The sequence below is a fragment of the Juglans regia genome, chromosome 13, assembly GCF_001411555.2.
Source record: "Juglans regia cultivar Chandler chromosome 13, Walnut 2.0, whole genome shotgun sequence".
In the NCBI taxonomy this organism is placed as follows: Eukaryota; Viridiplantae; Streptophyta; class Magnoliopsida; order Fagales; family Juglandaceae; genus Juglans; species Juglans regia.
Window position 1 is genome coordinate 9,475,017 of NC_049913.1, and position 19,357 is coordinate 9,494,373.

The 19,357-nt window shown below is 34.6% G+C and overlaps 2 protein-coding genes across 3 annotated transcripts; both read left to right on the plus strand.

Moving 5' to 3' along the window:
- The first annotated feature begins 1,814 nt into the window (after nt 1-1,814).
- On the plus strand, nt 1,815-5,562 carry LOC109019734 (adenylate kinase 4-like). Its single transcript, XM_019002091.2, has 6 exons — nt 1,815-2,194; nt 2,629-2,774; nt 2,857-2,976; nt 3,066-3,233; nt 3,640-3,729; nt 5,243-5,562. The coding sequence occupies exons 1-6, from the start codon at nt 2,083-2,085 to the stop codon at nt 5,342-5,344; spliced, it is 738 nt and encodes a 245-aa protein (XP_018857636.1). The 5' UTR covers nt 1,815-2,082; the 3' UTR covers nt 5,345-5,562.
- A 3,697-nt stretch (nt 5,563-9,259) lies between these two features.
- On the plus strand, nt 9,260-18,783 carry LOC109014748 (urease-like). 2 transcript variants are annotated; one of them, XM_035684576.1, is made up of 19 exons: nt 9,260-9,361; nt 9,531-9,724; nt 9,905-9,978; nt 10,263-10,308; nt 10,680-10,785; nt 11,289-11,431; nt 12,423-12,533; nt 12,835-12,998; nt 13,137-13,512; nt 13,602-13,710; nt 14,224-14,363; nt 14,587-14,724; nt 14,821-14,912; nt 16,065-16,194; nt 16,273-16,431; nt 17,002-17,169; nt 17,555-17,689; nt 18,202-18,273; nt 18,383-18,783. In XM_035684576.1, the coding sequence occupies exons 2-19, from the start codon at nt 9,599-9,601 to the stop codon at nt 18,602-18,604; spliced, it is 2,511 nt and encodes an 836-aa protein (XP_035540469.1). In that variant the 5' UTR covers nt 9,260-9,361; nt 9,531-9,598; the 3' UTR covers nt 18,605-18,783. The 2 variants fall into 2 exon arrangements, with proteins under 2 accessions (XP_035540469.1, XP_035540468.1); XM_035684575.1 differs by having other exon boundaries at nt 9,278-9,457.
- Nucleotides 18,784-19,357: the final 574 nt, after the last annotated feature.

Genomic DNA, 19,357 nt, shown 5'->3' on the forward strand with positions numbered 1-19,357 from the left:
ATATAGAGGAATCAGGATTAAAAGTTTTCTCAATCCTCTCGAATTTCAAATCTATTTTTAAATTTTCTTGGGCATCTCGGATTTCTATGATCTAATGGGGCATGAAATGATTTCATCACTAATGAGATCGTTTACTTGGGAAGCGCACGCCGAAGAGTAGTATTTGAATTGGTGATGAAATCATCTTTCGTATTAGTAGCAACGAATATTATAGCCTACTGACCAATGTGTGTATGTTTGTGTGTGTATGTATATATAAAGAAACTGGAGTCTGGAATGGAAAAATGGATAGCCCAAAAAAAAGCAGCAAGATTGTAATTAGTATATAATTATTAAATGATACTGAAGCACTGCTTAAAAAAACCTCATCGATACATTTACTATATTATTATTAAAGAAAAATGTTACTCAACCCCGCAATGTTTCTGCTCAAAGTTATTGCTTGAGCATTTTAAATTTTTAAATTTTTTTGTTTACTTAGTGGTTAAAAAAATGACTATTAGTGAAATTATATATATATATTTTTTTCTTAAGTGTTAAGGATGTTAAAAAAATATTTAAAAGAAAATAATAAAAGAAATAAATAAATTTGTGTAAGCGGTATGCCCATCAGTAACTAGTATTCTAAAGTCACATCAATTCACTCTTCTCTTGTGTTAGTGTTATGTGAAAATTAAATGAGTTTATTTTAACAAAAATTTTATGTATAGTTATTTTTGTGTACTCATTACGCACTTCACTAATATGATTAGTTGTGTTACTTTTTTTAATATAAAATAATTGCACAATTTTATATAAAAATGACTAAATGACTAAATGTAGTATAACTCTAAAATATATATATATATATATATTCACTGGCTTATCACAATTTTTGTTTCTCACAAATGGATTAAACAATTTTAGCCACAAATGGATTACACAAAAGGAAAATGCTACTTAGTCCTCTTAATGTTACTACTCAAAGTTACTGCTCGAGTATTTTAAATTTTCTTTTTACTTGGTGGTTAAGGAAATGACTGTTAGTGAAATTATATTTTTTTTCTTAATGATTAAATATGTTAAAAAAATATTTAAAATAAACAACAAATTTGTGCAAGCGGTAACTAGGTGTTCTAAAGTCACATCAATTCACTCTCTATTGTGTTAGCATTATGTGAAAATTAAAAGAGTTTATTTTAAAGGAGAGTATGGTTAGAGTTTTAGGTTGTTCCACCAAAAATTTAAAGAAAATGTTATATGTATTCACAAAAAATTTATATATCTAGTGGCTTTTCACAATTTTTTTTCCTTATGTTCTACTTTTTTAATGAAAGTGGTGTAAGATGAGAAAGTCATATGGAGTAATTGCTGGTTACAGTTATGGACTCATAAGTTGTGTAAGTGATGCGCACTTTTATAAAAAAAAATAAAATTTACTCATAAAAAATTAATTTTTTATGTATGTCTTATATTTATTTATTTTTTTTAAAAGAAGTACGTGATACTTACATATTCTATAACTATAAATATCATTTTCGCATTATTCAAAAACTAAACATGCAATTATACATAGGATAAAAATTAAAAAAATGAAGAGAAAATCACCAACCACTTTCTTTTGTGCCAGTGTTATTTAAAAGAGGAAAAAATAAAAACGTGAGTGTAGGCTGGCTTGAAGTCGCAGCTTAGAACTAGAAGAATGAAGAGCACAGCCTTTTTATACTAAAAAAAAAAAAAAGTAGGGAAGATTCAAAGCTCGGTATCCAGAAGTAACATAGTCAAGAAGCAAATCACCAACCCACGAGCCAAGAAAAAAAAAAGAAAGAATAAGAAAAAAAAGGATCACCAACCACAAAAGGTACGACATGCAACCACCACTCTTACCCAAATGACAAAGATGAGAACACCTACCTCCCACCATATTTGAAAAGCTCTGAAAACTCCGTCACCATACGCCCTCTTCCTTTTAAAGACTTCCTTTTGTACTATTTGCAACAGCAATAACGACACCAACACAAACACAAGTACGCATATATCCAACCAACCAACCAACCAGTTTGGACCGTGATAGAGCCGCGCAGACACAGAGCGAGACCAAGAATGGCGAGTTCTGGAGTAGCATTGGACGACATACCTTCTGTTGATATCATGACCGAACTCCTCCGCCGCTTCAAGTGCTCCTCCAAGCCTGACAAGCGTCTAATTCTCGTCGGTAATACACACACACACACACATCTTTTCACACATGTAGTTTGTTGTCTTTTTTAGTTTTTTATTTTTCTGAACGGTTGTTTTTATCATCAATTCTCATATTTGTTAAACGGAGACCTTTTTTTTCCCTAGGGATTTTGCTTCGATGACATAACAATTTGTTCGGTTGGTCTGGATCTGTTCAAATAGCCTAGTTATTTAGACTTTCGTTTGAAGTCCTTGATGTGTTTGACTTTAATTATCGCACACATAGCAGACCTTTTTATTCACGTGCGATTTTGAATATGAAAGTTTTCTTGTATTGCACTTAGCCTTGTTATTCGAGATTGATGTAAGTTGGAGGCTTATCTATAGCATTGTGCATGATAATTTTTTGGTATGTGGCTGATGTTGATTGTGAATAATCATCTCGGTTAATTTGTATGAACATCGCAGGACCACCGGGATGTGGAAAAGGCACACAGTCGCCAATTATCAAGGATGAGTACTGCTTGTGTCATTTGGCAACTGGTGATATGCTGAGAGCTGCAGTGTCTGCTAAAACTCCTCTTGGAATCAAGGCTAAAGAAGCCATGGAAAAGGTAATATAATATGCCTTTTGATTTTTTGTGGGCATTCTTGTATGTGATTGGTTCAGTCGTTGAATCTGGTTTTGTTTCATAGGGAGAACTTGTATCTGATGATTTGGTGGTTGGGATCATTGACGAAGCTATGAAGAAACCATCATGTCAAAAAGGTTTCATCCTGGATGGTTTTCCGAGGACCGTGGTTCAAGCACAAAAGGTTGTGTTCAGATTTCATTTTTTATTTTTTTTATCTAATGTTCTTCTTGTTGTAGATCTCTGATATATTGATCTCATTAATTAATGCAGCTTGATGAGATGCTTGTGAAGCAGGGGGTTAAAATTGACAAGGTTCTCGACTTTGCAATTGATGATTCCATATTGGAGGAGAGGATCACTGGTCGTTGGATACACCCTTCGAGTGGTCGAACCTACCACACAAAATTTGCACCTCCCAAGGTTCCTGGTGTTGATGATGTAAGTTGATGCCATTTGTTCTCTGACCACTTCTGTATTGATGACAATTGACATTTGCCAGAGTGTCAACTTGCTACATTAATTTGAGATGCTATGATTTGGGTTATTGTTTTGTTTTTTGTTTTTCTGTGTTTGGTACATCCTGTCATGATAGTCTAAACAGATGCTTGATAACCCAAGCAATACTTTGTATCTACACGATAAAGAAATCTGGACTTCATGTTCTGAGTTTTGTATGCATATTTAAATGCATTTTCATATTGTGTTGAGGTTGGAATTTGAATGGATTGATCAGCTTAACAATTTCATTTTTCAAATTTTATGAGGTGAAGCCAACCTTCTGAATTTGGGGTGTTTCTTACTTCTGTGAATCATAAGTTTTGATCTTCTACTTTTCTCACTGAAGGTCACAGGAGAACCTTTGATGCAACGGAAAGATGATAATCCGGAAGTTCTCAAGTCAAGGCTAGCAGCCTTTCATACACAAACCAAACCAGTACACTTCTACAACCTATAATGAAAATTTCTTTAAAAGTGTCTTCTTGTTGATATGAATGATGTATTGATGTTGCTGCCCTGGTGAAGTCTGAACTCTTTTCTTCTTATTTATATGTCACATCTCTTTAAGATCAAATATAGTTTGCATTCAGTTATTTTTGTGTACTTGAATCTGCTGAATTGTGGAGTTATTTTTTAAGTTTATGCAATTGACATCAAAATACAGCATTACAATTTTCTTTGCATGTATATTGCAGAGTCAATGTTGAGAAATACCACTCTTATTTGCAGCTATTCTAGTAATATAGTTTGAAGGAACTCGTTGTATTTGGAAGGGGGAGACATTTTATTTTGCCATAGATATGGAAATGAAAGCACATTTTAGCCCAACTCCAAAAAGATAAATATACCTTTTGGAAAATGATTTGTGCAAGCCTAGGATCTGCAAGTTCTGTGCAAAGTCTTTGAAAAAAAATGGGACCCACCTGAAAAAAACCCACTTTTTATAGTGAGTCATACTTCTTTTTCAAAAGACTTGCACGCCTTAAACCTGTATCAAACATTACTCAGTGGTGATTTTTTGGATTGATGAATCCCCCTTTCCCCCCTAGTGGAAGCAAGGAGGCGTAGCGAGTAGAGACTATTGTGTGTCAGAATTTGGCATGAAAGTATGTGCAACTGCTCATCTATTTCAGTTATTTTGGTTCCCATTATAATGCATAGAGAGATGGGCCAACAACAATTCTGAGACATGCAACGAGGCAATGACACAATATTGGATTACTTTGTAAGCACCATGAAGAAATTCTTGCCTTTGCTTGTCGGAATTCTCGAGGGATGTCCATTTGAATTTTATGGATCACATCATTCATTTAGGAGAGTCAGTTGTGGTCTTTCCTTACCTAATTTATGTTGTGTCAATAAGCCTCTCAAAACATGATCTTCTGTCTATATTGTTAGACATTTGTATTTTTTATCAAGTAACCGAAAACTTTATTGAATAGCACAAAAAGCATAGCCCATGTAAATAGGAGGTATACAAGAGAAACATCTAATTAAGAGTAGAAAAAGATACAAGAAAGTCATGAAAACTCTGATACTAAAATTTATAACAGCTGCCCGAAGGAACAGAGTATTGCTGAAGGTGGTTTTAAACTCCCCCGTTGTCCTTAAAATTTTATTACTCCTTTCCCTCTAATTACACCACAATAGGCGAATATGGGCTGTCTTTCACAAAGAGTTGTCCTCTTTTTTAGACATAAACCACATTTGTATTTTTTATGGCTCTTGCTACACTTACGATTCCATGGTGATTTTTAAAATCCATTACCTCAGCTATCTTAATTCAAGAACCCGCTAATCTCATAAACTAGAGCAGCTCATGACCAAAATTCTCGTATCCTTGAAAGTCCACTGTTTACTCTTAGCTCTTGATTTATTATGTGTATTGTTTTTTTTTTTTTCTTGTACTTGTTTATATTCTGAACAAGTTAAATATGTTTAATCTGCAGGTTATCGATTATTATGGCAAGAAGGGTGTTCTTGCACAGCTTCATGCGGAGAAACCCCCAAATGTGGTCACTACTGAGGTTCAGAAGGTTCTCTCGCAGTAAACTTTTTTTGTTATCTACTCTATTGTAACCTGAGACATTCTCAGATCGGCTGATTTTCCCCTTTCTTTCAAGTTTTATGTGCCTTGACTTCGAGGCAGTTGCTGCTGTTTTTAAGAGTTTTCATAGATGCTGTTGACTTGGCTGCATAATAAAAAAAAAGTTGACAGTGAAATTTCTGAAATTTGTGACACTATTTGAAAATGAGGACTCTTCAAAAACCGTCCATGAAGGCATTGGTTATAGCAGGGCAATACGCCGCCCTACTCACATTTCCAGGTAGTTTATCACTGGGTCAAAATGCTTTGCAGCTTTCATATTCAGTTGCATGCCCAGAAGGGAAAAATGATGCTAAAACTGGGAGTAGTCTGGATGATATTTATTATTGTTCATGCACATTATTTGGTAATCTGGACACCATCTTTCCTCCTTTACCATGTTGTTGTCTATATACTCTATAACAGAGATTGTTATCGTGTTTATTTAGTGCACTCTTCATATACCTATAAAAAAAGTTTAGTGCACTCTTCACATAGCAGACCCAGCTAACCTTGTAGTAGAGTCCTTTGAAAATTGGTGTTTGCCGAAGCATATAAAATTAGACGGAGGTTGCCTTTTTTTTTTTTTTTCAAAGCAAAATTTCATTAAATTAAAGACAGATTCAGAGGGAGTGACCCAATAAAAAACAAGTGGCGTAAAGGTTCCAATAAATTAGACCTAAGCCCATGTTATTTTTTGAAAGGTAAAGCCTATGTTAATTGTCCGATCCGATAAGACCGCTAAAGAAACATAGTCCAATGTTTCAGGCTATTTGTTATTACATTTTCGTATACTGCAAAGATAGACAACATTCTGTCTCTTTTAAAAGGAGGTTTTAATGTTTTAAAGTTTAAACACAAAATTGTTGTTGTGGTTTTCCTTGAACTCAAATTGCAAGTGGTTTTAAGAAATATCAAATTGTTCTATCTATTAGAATTATGTCGTGTCATTTGATAGGTCACCTGTAAGCCAATAATTAAGCATGAAAAAAGCAAAAAAAAAAAAAAAATCATTTAAAATTTTTAAAAACAAAAACAAAATCAAGCAGGACCGACATTGATCATGCACAATCAAGTTCATCCTTTTTTTCTAATCAAGTTCATCCTTAATTATTGGCTTACAATTTGGTGCAAAGGAAAATACTTTAATCATAAATAAAATGAATTATAAAATATACTATTTTAGAAAATGATGTATTTTGATATGATATTTTACAACAAAAATAAATATAATTTATACGTCAATTTGTAAAATAAATTTTGTATAATTCTTTTTATGAACGCAATATTTTATTTTTTGGTTACGTAGTTCATATGATATGGGATATTTTGTTGAAAGTTAAATAAAATATTATTATAATATAAATTTTTAATATAACTTTTATTTTAATATTTAAAAAAGTTAAATTATTTATTATATTTTATATAAAAGTTTAAAAAAATTATAATAATAAGATAAAATGAAATAGTTTGATTAAAACCAGCCCTAACAATTCTCACTGATCACTGAGCACAACGTACGACCTAATAATATAAACGGGAAGTGTTTGGTATTGTCCACTGTCACATACTATTGAATGGTAGATACACCAAAATTTATGGGTCACTCACAATAGGAGAGTCCAGAGTATAACTAGTATTTTATAAAATAATCAATAGTATTTTAATGTGTCACGCTTTTCAAGGTATTATCCAATTGAGAAATAGCTGAAATATTTCTCATAAGAATTGGGATATTCATAAAATTGGGTGGAGAATAAATACGAAATAATTATAAAATTGTACTAATCTTGATGCATGGCGCAACTCAAGCATCGCCTTACCCTTGCCTATAACCCAAACGTTGTTATTTGGATTGTAATTATGTTGTCTGCAGATGTTTAGGATGTGTTTAGAGTATATATGACGTGGTACTAGTCATTGAAGAGGTGAGCTTGATTTACAGAGAAGAGGGGAGCTTGACTTCACAGAGAAGAAGGGAGGAGAGGAGAGGAGATGGCGTGTCGGGCGAGAGAGTACGAATCGGTTCATTTGTTAATGAACTCGGTTTATCACATAAGGTGTGAGGTGTGAAAATCTTAAACCGGCTTATGAGAATAATTCTTTTTTACAACATATTATGATGTTAAAAATTTCTTGTATAAATATTCATTCACTGTCGCTTCAAATCTCGTTTAAGGATTTGGAATTATTTGTTTCTCTGATTTTTCTTTTTTAAATCTATTTTTAAGTTTTTCATTTTTTAAAAAATCTACACAATCTCTACACATCATATTTTTTTTAACTTTTATGATTTTTTATCAAATATTTAATATATAAATAATAAATAAAATAATTGAATTAATTTAAAAAATAAATTTTAAAATTTTAAAAAATATAATACGTAAAAATTAGAAAAATTGTGCAACATTACTCTTCATTTTTTAGGTCTTGGTTTCTGTTTACTTTTATTTTTTTAAATGAATTTCTTAGCTTTTGAGATTAGTTTTTAACAAGTTGAAATTTCCTTTAATCATTTGATGAAGATCTGAAGAAATATTCGTCTAAAAAAGTTACAAAATTAAAACAAATGAAACAAAAAAACTATTAAAAAAAGAAGAGATCTCAGGTCATGATTCATGACCCTTTTAAAAAATAATAATAAAGAGTCTTGGTAACGTCAGTTGAGGGCAGAGCGTGCGTGTCGGAGAGAACGACAGCACGATGACTTGAACCAAGTTATTTTGCAATATAGATCCTATATATATATATATATATACAGTGTAGATTTGATTAACTTCTCCTTGTCGTTTTGCTTTCTTTAAAGTAAAACTAGCATTTGTATTTTCCTTCTCTAAAACCGTGTTTATTAATACTGGCTCCGTGGCTGACATCCCTAAAAAGCACCAAACTCCTGTCGTTTCTACAAGAACTCGAGGATTGGTCGAGTTAAGTTGGATGGCCTGTCAAATGCGTCCTCGTGACCTCAACGGGTCACTTCACTTGTATATTTTTTAGTCCCGTTAATATTTAAAATATATTTCGTTTCATTTTATTTTATCATTATAAAATATAATAAATAATTTAATTTTAATAAATTATAAAATAATAATAATATTAAAAATAATATTTTATTTAATTTTAATTTAAAACCATCTCATTCCATTTCTAAATCTAAATCAACCGTTAATGCGACGGTACCTTGAACAGCGTGACCCTTTGAAAACTTATCTACTGCTTATTTCATTTCATTTTCGTATAGAAATATTCAATTTTGATATCATTTTAAATTATTATTTGTCTAGAAGATCTAAGTTACTTATAAATAACAAAGTTGACTCTTATTTTTTCTGAGTGATCAACAGATTTTGCAAAATTTTGAAAGAACTTTTGAGGTTTTTATACGAATTCTTTTATTTTTATCTTATTTTAACTAAATGACATGTTTTGAAAAATTGTAAACATTAAAAAGAAAAAGGTAATGTCTAAAATTCAAAAACGAAAAAGATAAATCATTCAAGACTCGAAAACTTCATTTTGTTTACCATTTTTCAAGAATATTACCTCACATTTTTAATTCAAAATTTTAAATTTTGATAATTTTAAAGAATAAAATAAGAGTAGTATTACGTGTATTTACAACTTTATCTATAAAATTCATTTTGTCAAATATTTTTTAAAAATTTTAAATATCATATTTATTAGCGTGACTTAAATTTTTTTATGAATAATAATATATACCACACTCTTATTTTATTTTGATCGTAATTATTTAATAATAATAAATATATTACGCCATATTTAATAAAATAAAAATAAAAAGATAATATAATATATAATTTTTTTTTTTATAAGCATTGACATCGGTAGAAAGCACTCAGCCTTTTTTTTCTCCTCCTACTCTGTCAGTGCAACGTTGGACCGTACAAGTTGGAAGCACTCACGTCTCGCTTATTGTCTCTCCATGTGCAACGTCGGACCGCACTAGTTCAAAGTTCAAACTGTACACTCACATATCTTCCCCAATTTTCCCACAGGAATCTTGGTCCAAATTCTCCTGTCATTTACCTGGACTTATATCTATATCTTCGATTTCCTCGTACGATTACGTCTTCTTTTAGATTTTCGATTAAGATGAGATAAATTGCTGATTTAGTTGCTTGGTCGATCAGGAATTCTTTGCTTCCCGTAGGAAGAAACGCGATAGTGAAGGCATTGACTCGAGAGTGAGAGCTGAAATATGAAACTCACACCGAGAGAGGTGGAGAAACTGGGTCTTCACAATGCCGGGTACCTAGCACAGAAGCGTCTCGCTCGTGGTCTAAGACTCAATTACACTGAAGCTGTGGCTCTCATTGCTACGCAGGTGCTGTATAATTCTGAGGCACTGTACCAAACGTGAAGTAGAAATAAATATATGCGCTGTATAAACCTTGTGTAGATACTGAGTGAGCTGCATCTTTGCGGTGTATTTTGGAACATGGAGAATAAGAATTTGGTGTTTTACCACTAATTTCATTTCTTTTATTTATTTTTATTTTTGAAGATTCTGGAGTTCGTACGCGATGGTGATAAATCGGTGGCGGAGTTGATGGACGTTGGGAAACAACTTTTAGGAAGGTATTATTGTGAATTCTGTATGTTACATGTTTGTTATGACGTTGTTCACTTGTTTGTACAAAGCTTTGGTACAGACTTAGATACACAAACAAATCCATACATACATATATACGAATAATTTTCCAGGTAGTATTGTCAATTGTATGTATAATTTGGTTTTCTCTAATGTTGGTTGTACAAGGCACAGAGTTGGTTCATAGTAGCTTGTTTTAAGTATTGATTCCATTGTGAATCATCAGAGGTTCCGACGTATAGAAACTAAATGTTGTCTTGTGTGTTAACAGGAGACAAGTTCTTCCTGCTGTACCATATCTTTTGGATTCTGTACAGGTATAAAGTGATTATGTTCCAAATTACTATTGAACTTCCTGTGAACTCATCAATTAGGGATGCTGAGTTTTTAGTTTTCTTTTTATTTTTTCAATAATTCGAGCTAGCGATTTACCTCAGAAAGTTAATATTTACTGGTACATTTTGCTTTAGGGTATGAAAGTTGATTGGATTTTGTTCTGTTTACTTGTTGATTTGAGGCTTGAGAAGCTTAAAACATATTACGCGATGATAAACATGTATCAAACTTCCACCTTGTTATACCCTGAAACTCTGCCCTCCTCTTCCCCTGCAAAAAAGAGAGAACATCAAAAGAGAAAAAAAGGAAGAAACTTGCTTTGAACTGCATTATCAAGTTAATTTAATTGTAGGTTGAAGGGACCTTTCCTGATGGCACTAAGTTAATCACCGTTCACGATGCAATTGCTAGTGAACATGGAAATCTGGAGCTAGCTCTACATGGTTCTTTTCTTCCAGGTAAGGCCAGGCCCTGTATTTTAAAGTTTGGAACTACTTTCTTTCACAAGCAATTTATCCTTGATTGTGTAGCGGTAATGGTACTATAATACAGCATCAGCATCATGCCTAGTAATAATATGGTTTTTGGAAGGAAAAAGGTTATTGTCAGCAGAAGCATCCTATGGAGAATTTAAATCTTACTCTCCATCTGTTGTCTCTGGATGTGGCACTTTGCATCCTTGCGATTTAACTTAAAAAAGGCTTGAGGACATAATCAGAATTAAACCAATATTTTGCATACATGAAGATCCTCAATTGGGAAGTTAAATTTTCTAGTAATCCATGAGCTTTTTGTGGTGATTGATAAACACTTTCTAGGTGTTGTTCCCTTCCTTTACATGCATGTATAAAATAAAATTCCTCATGTTCTCATTTTTCAATTAATTGTGAGAAACTTTTCAGAGTATGCACCACGTTTAGAGTTGAATGTGCATGGCTGAAATAGCATTTTGTTTCGGCAGTTCCTTCTCTAGAAAAGTTTCCTGGGGTAGAAGATAATAAAATTCCTGGCGAGATTATCTTTGGAGGTGGAAATATTACACTTAATCATGGAAAAAAAGCAGTAATCCTCAGAGTTGTCAACACTGGAGACAGGCCAGTTCAGGTGTTTCATTTAACCTATTAATCCTTATATTTGTGGGATCCTCGTCTTTTCCTTTTTCCTTTTTCCCTCATTTGCATTTATCCATGGTTATTTAGTTGGAAATTATCTACTTAACTGCAATCATCTTCCTACTATATTCCCTTGCAGCTTCAGAATTTGGTGATGGAACTCGGAATGTTTTCTGAGTTATAATACTGCATTGTGATATTTATTTGAAGCAAAAAATCATTCGAAGATATTTTGACTGGCAGGCTGCCTACTTTTTCAGCTTTCTATGTTATTTGGAGAGTTGAAACCCTTTCTGTAGTCTGAATTGGTTTGTATAGCTTACGTGGTTGACAGTCAGTTGCGAGTCTATTTTATGTTGGGTGCGTAGACAGTTTTGGAGCTCCTCACATCAAACATGGGTCTGGGATAGGGCATTGCTGGCATACAGCGGGTGTCAATGAGATTGGGTACACACCATAGCAAAGACCTCTCACCAATTAGACGCCAAATACCCTACATAATTGTTTTTCTTGGGTAGTTCTTACTTGCAGCATGTTAAGATATGAAATAATAAAATCTACCTCTTCCCATCAGCTTAAGTTTTTGGGACAAGTGGCGATTTTACATGGTATTAGAGCAGAGGTCCTGAGTTCGAATCTTGACTCTACACTCTACCCTATTTAATTAAATATTCTACTTGTTGGGCTTACTCATTGAGGGAAAGTCTGGCCCACAAGTGAGGGGGAGTGCTAAGATATAAGATAATAAAATCTACCTCTTCCCATCAGCTTAAGTTTTTGGGACAAGTGGTGATTTCACACAGCATCAGTCAGGAATGAAAAATTTAAGATTCTTGTTGTATGGACATACTTTGTTTTGCATAGTGATTCGTGTCAAAATATTGAATCATCCAATTTATATGACTGGTTGAGCCTGTAAACATATCATATATATTGTCTTTATCTGAGTAAATATATGGAAAACCGAATCCACGCTGTTTCAGGTTGGCAGCCACTATCACTTTATTGAGGTGAATCCCTACTTGATTTTTGATCGATGGAAAGCATATGGCATGCGCCTAAACATACCAGCAGGGACAGCTACACGATTCGAGGTTGAACTTGCAGCCTTCATTGATATTTTTATTTTTTAAGTATTTGCTATTATCCAAGAAAATACAGCAAAAACTTCTGGGGTGGTTTATCTTCTGTACATTAATATTCTGCCTATATTTTTGGCTTTTTATGACCTTCATGTGTAAGAAATTTTTTCCCTAGCAAAATATTTCTTGTTTTTTTAAATCATATTGTAATTGAATACTGTTTTATTTTTCCCTTATTACATCAACGTGTTCAGACATGTTCTGCTATTTGACTCTATGCATTCTTAGTACTACAAATGTTTTGTTTGGCCAGCCTGGGGAAACTAAAAGTGTCATACTTGTAAGCATTGGAGGTAAGAAAGTGATCAGAGGAGGACATGGCATTGCTGATGGTCCAGTTGATCATGCTAAATTTAGAGAAGTCATGGGAGCTGTAAACTTGAGAGGTTTTGGGAATCTGGAAGAAAATAATGCTAGGTTAGGCGTTCTGTTGGGCAATTGTGTGCTGCTTGTTTCACTTTATTTTGGACATCAATTGGATTGGTTGAATAAGTACATTGTTTCATTTAATGATAAGGATAAATGCAAAAGCCTTACCTCAAACTGAATTTGCAGTGAAGGCTTAACTGGAGAACATTCCGCTTTCAGCAAAATAATCTCTCATGAGGAATATGTCAACAAGTATGGCCCTACCACTGGTGACAAAATTAAGCTTGGTGATACAGACCTGTATGCTGAAATTGAAAGAGATTTTGCTATTTATGGTGATGAATGTGTCTTTGGAGGTGGGAAGGTTATAAGAGATGGAATGGGCCAGTCATGTGGGCATCCACCTGCTGATTCTTTGGATACAGTTATTACAAATGCTGTGATAATTGATTATAGTGGAATTTTTAAGGCCGATATTGGGATCAAGGATGGTTTTATTGTTTCCCTTGGGAAAGCAGGCAATCCAGACATCATGGATGGTGTATTTTCAAATATTATCGGGGTAAATGCCATACTCACAGTGCAGATAGTATTGATGGTTCAATTACCCACCATTTTAATTGCACATACTCATCCCTTTTCAATAATAAGGTTAACACTGAGGTTATTGCGGGAGAAGGAATGATTGTAACTGCAGGAGCCATAGACTGTCATGTCCACTTCATATGCCCTCAATTGGCATATGAAGCTATATCAAGTGGTGAGCTACCCAACTGGAAATACTTTTTTGTGAAACATCAATATTTAACTACTGATATGTGTCTATACTTTCATAAAATTGGTGGCATGTTAAATATAGATGATATGTGTCTATACTGGAAACTTGTAAACATCAATATTTAACTACTGGTATGTGTCTGTACTTTCATAAAATTGGTGGCATGTTAAATATAGATGACAAAGTATTAAAGCTCAATCATCTTGTTATGCTTATGTTATATCTGGACAGCATAGATGCTTTTTCGATTCCATAGTATCAAACTTAATTAATAACTTGAAGCGAATCAGACTCAAATATTTTTGGTCCGGTTGCACGTTATCATTCATTACTGCTTGACATGCTTTTATGAAGTACATTTATTTTTTTGGTGCCTGGAGTTCAGGTGTCTGTCCCTGAGCAATCTGAGTAACCTCTGGATGTAAAAGAAAATTACTGAAACAATCATCTCTCCGTAATTTTTACTTCGTTTTTCTGAAACATAATTATATGTAGGAACCACAACATTAGTTGGAGGAGGAACAGGACCTGCTGATGGAACGCGTGCGACAACTTGTACTCCAGCAATATCACAAATGAAGTTAATGCTGCAATCAACTGACGAGATGCCTCTAAATTTTGGTTTTACAGGAAAAGTATGCTCAATTTGTTATAGGTTTCATAAATTTGTCTCTGCTTTTTTCCCCTTTACACATTTATGGAAGACTTTTTACTAGTCATTATGTATATGAATGGGCAGCGCAAACTTTGAATTCTAAAATCTTTTCCTGCTTAGTGCTTCCCCTGGGGTTTCTTCTTTTTTCTTCTATCCCTATCAATTTCTTATACTTTTCTTCTGTTATCATCTTTGTTTTTCAGGGGAACAGTGCAAAACCTGATGAACTACATGAAATAATTAGAGCCGGGGCAATGGGACTGAAGCTGCATGAGGACTGGGGAACTACTCCTGCCGCAATAGACAATGCTTTGAATGTTGCAGAACAATATGACATCCAGGCACTTTTTATGTTTGAATATTTCTTTTGCATTTATGTAAACCATTTTGAGTTTCAACATCACTTCCCAAATGTTTTTCATCTGTTTTTTGGACAGGTTAATATCCACACGGACACCTTGAATGAATCAGGATTTGTTGAACATTCTATTGCTGCATTTAAAGGAAGAACTATTCATACCTACCACAGGTACAATTTGCATGCTGCTTGCAATATCAACCAGAAAAAAAAAATTGCATGTGCATACTTGTGGCATTTGTTTTCAGTCTTCTAAGTTAGATTTCATGTAAAAATTGATGATAAATAAGAATAAGAATAGGTTTATAAAATTCTTATGCGCGAAAGCCACAGCAACATAGCCGACCATTTATTTGGGCTAAGAAGCCACTACTCAGATAGTCCTGCAGCCTCTCCAAGTCGTTCATGGAGTTCAAGCTAGCTGGATTTGTGGAATTTTCTTGGCCACCTTTTTGCCTCATGACAATCTTTTGCCTTAGAAGACATTGTTGGTTTCTTGACATTAGTGGGCTAGTTTACCACCACAGTGTTATAGCATTATAGCTCTTTATGCAAGGCATTAAATGCATTTTTTGGTCAATGTCTCGTCTTTTTTTTTTTGGCTGTTGCATACAGTAATTTAGTTCTTCAGGAGCAATATGACTGAGGCTCCTTTTCCTCACACCATGGGTAAAGTTTCGCCTGGTCTATATATACTTGTCGGCACTTTCTAAACATAGAGAGAAGAAAATAGCTGGACTAAGTTAATTAGTGTTAACAGATAGCTCTCATTATGAGTGACTGAGTTGTTGTGTATTGGGTTTTGGATTTGGTGTTTGCCACTGCCTTTTATACTCTGTCTTTGTCAGAAAAATGGTTTCCTGACTGTCTTCAATGTGGACTTACTCTATGCCCTTATATGTTATTGACTTTTTTCGTCCTCCCTCTTCTTTATTGTTAGCCAACTAAAATGTTACTTTTGCATAACACAGTGATATCAAAGCCATCAATGTTTTGTATTTGTTTATTGAGGAATTATGTTCCGTGATACCCCTTGATGGGAATTTTACTTAAAAGTGGCTTTGACATCTTGCCCTTTTTGGTCATACGGGGAGTACTTTCTCACCCTTTCCATAGTTCATATTTTCGCATATTGCTGCCTATCCTTCCTAAGCTTCAGGTTGTCATGACTAATAACTATGACTGATTGCAGCATTTTAGGTGATTTTAATTCTTTCTCTTGTTGATAGGAGTCAAGAAGTTCATCTACTTTTTACTTTTTGCCTTATTTTCAACCTTTCCAGCTTTTGATGGTTGTCCTACTTCCTTGATTCTTTGGGACAGTGAAGGTGCTGGTGGTGGTCATGCTCCAGATATCATTAAAGTATGTGGTGTAAAACATGTCCTGCCATCATCTACGAACCCCACACGGCCTTTTACTTTCAACACTATAGATGAGCATCTTGACATGCTGGTATGCAAAAATAATGGAAATAATAATACAGTGTGCAACCTGAATGTCCAGTTATCAATTGGGTTTTAATACATACAGATGGTCTGCCATCACCTCGATAAAGATATTCCAGAAGACGTTGCTTTTGCTGAATCAAGGATAAGGGCTGAAACAATTGCTGCAGAGGATATTTTGCATGATATGGGGGCAATTAGCATCATTGCTTCCGATGCACAAGCTATGGGTCGCATTGGAGAGGTTAATAATTCCTTTTCTTTTTTCTCTTTTCATTCCCTCGCAGAGGTTTTTGTTGGAATAATTCTGTTAGTATTTGCAATGATGTTCAGAACTTGTCTGATAAAACAGTCAACCAAACATTAGAACATCGTGAGACCTGGTAGCTTAGTTGATACTGTGGATTTCAAGTTATTCTGATTGATAAGATACATTCACTGTTTTTAAAGGTAACTAAGAAAAATCATCTTCCAATGTATGGAGACAGGCTCTGGGTGCTGATACAGCCACTCAACATGACTCTGGCAAACGTACAACACAAATCCTACTGAGGATGTAGGACAGGGTCACCTCATGATAAAATGAAGTGCTTGTTGCTAAGCTCTAATGTTGACAAGTTATGATCTTATATTAAGTTTGCAACTTAGCATTCTCTTGAGTGCACTCCAACAGATGAATTCTGCTTAACGTTTGTCCTATCAATCTTCCCTTAATTATTGTGGCTCATATTGTCTTTTTTATCCAGATGTTTATATATGACAGCATTAATAGTCTTCGTATCTGAAGAGGTCTTGCAAAATCTTTTGTTACCAGGTGATTAGCAGAACTTGGCAAACTGCCCACAAGATGAAGTTACAAAGAGGGTCGATTGACCCTAGTGGACCAGACAATGACAATCTTCGTATCAAGCGTTACATTGCTAAATACACAATAAATCCTGCCATAGCTAATGGGCTTTCTGAATATGTTGGCTCAGTTGAGGTATGCTAGTTCTAGTATCTAAGAGCTCAATACAATGTCGGCCAAATAAAAGTAAATGTATCACATTTATCTTGTTCACTCATTCACTTGGATTCAGTCTCGTTCGGTTTTTGATTAGTTCATCAGTGGTTGGTTGGTCCCCCCCTAAATGTATCCAATATAGGAAGCCAACCCATTCACAGTAAGTTGATACCAATACCCTAATCACAAAATCTGGATATAGTTAACTGCAGTCAGTAATTCTGTCAAATCGTGACATTGCAGTTGACTTGAAGATGGGATCCAGTGGGTTCTGGATGATTTATCAAAAGTTCTAACATTGTTCTTATATTAATATGAAGTGTATCAAATTTTCCCCTTTTCTTAGTAACATTTGTTCCTCCAGGTGGGAAAGTTGGCCGATCTTGTTCTTTGGAAGCCATCCTTCTTTGGTGCCAAACCAGAAATGATAGTAAAAGGTGGTGCAGTTGCGTGGGCTAATATGGGCGATCCAAACGCAAGCATTCCCACACCTGAACCGGTAAAGTTTCCTTTGACTTCTATATTCTGGAGCATGTTACACGACAGATTGATGAGCATGGTTTATCCACATCGAGCAATTGTTTTGAATTTATGATATTATAATATGTTGACTACATCAATGGAAATTACATCCCACAGTTTGAAATGGTCTCATTGTTGGGTTGGAACATTGACCTGCAACTTGATAATAAATCTGACTCGGAGGTGCCGGTTGTGCCCAACTTTGATGCATGAACTAATTAAACACAAGTTTATTACTTAAGACATAAGTGAACCTACTTCGAGAACTTCCAACCATTAAAAGGTCTCACATACTTTTGGATGGTTAGAAAAATTGCATTCGATTTGGGGGGGGGGGGGGGGGGACTCAAAAGAAAGTTATAGATTGTATGAATGAGGAAAAATCTTGTTCAGATTCTGACAGTAATCACAGTGGTTCTGCTGAGATTAGTACAGAGAATTCAAGATAAATGGCATCAAGCTCCTTTCTTACTGCGATAACGTTTTCAGGTAATGATGAGGCCCATGTTTGGAGCATTTGGCAAGGCTGGAAGTGCTCACTCCATTGCTTTTGTCAGCAAGGCATGAATCTCTAATTTGCCCTCTCCCCTCTCTCTCTTTTTTCCCTCTCTTTCTTTCTTGTAAGTAAGTTTGTGTTTGTTTTCCTTTCTTATATCTCCCTTACAAACAGGCAGCTTTGAATATTGGAGTTAAAGCCGCATACGGACTCAACAAGAGAGTAGAAGCTGTGAGCAAGGTTAGGCAGCTAACCAAAGCTGACATGAAACTCAACAATGCACTTCCAAACATCACGGTGGACCCAGAGACATACACGGTCACAGCCGATGGTGAGGTTCTTACCTGTGCTGCAGCCACCACCGTTCCTCTTTCTCGGAATTACTTCCTCTTTTAGGCATATTGGTAATATGTCTGAGCCTCTACCAGTTCATGTTTTGAAGTAGACTTTCCAAACTGAAATAAATGACGATGCTTCCAAAATGAACCGAAATAGCACTTTCCTAATAGACTCTTGGACTGGATGTCTACTCCGTCTCCACCTGAACTACTCCTCGCTCTTCCCTTGACCTCTAATTTTAATTCTTGCCCTTTTTACTTTGTAACTCTTTTTTTGTTTTCCTCGTAACAAATCAACGAACACAAAATCTCTCCTTGAATGGACTTGCGTGGATAACCACAAATGATTTTGGGTTTAAAAATTTTGCTAAGTTAAAAAATGTCATGAACTTCTTATGGCTAGACTGTTTCGGGATTTAATAAGATCCCAATGTAAAATAGTATGTAAGAACATCGTTTTCTAACTTTTAACTTCAATCTTTTACCTATTCTATAATTAAAAAACCAAAAAGACAAAGAAAAAGTTATCGAAACAACCATTATTCGATGCGTTGTAGGCGGGAGAAGGCTCCCCCAAATCCCAAACCCACCCATAGGAGGTAACCTATGACAACACCTCTCTTTCTTTCGGGTAGTGAAAAAGTTAGAGCGTTACGCTGCTCTAAACCCAAAAAATGTGCATAAAAAGTAGAGGATTAAAGTTCTTCAAAACTGAAGAAATATACATGAGCAATTAGAAGAGGAAAACTTCTTTTCCTGCATTTTCTTGGTGAGCAAACAGATTATTGGTGTAAAATGTGCAAAATAAATC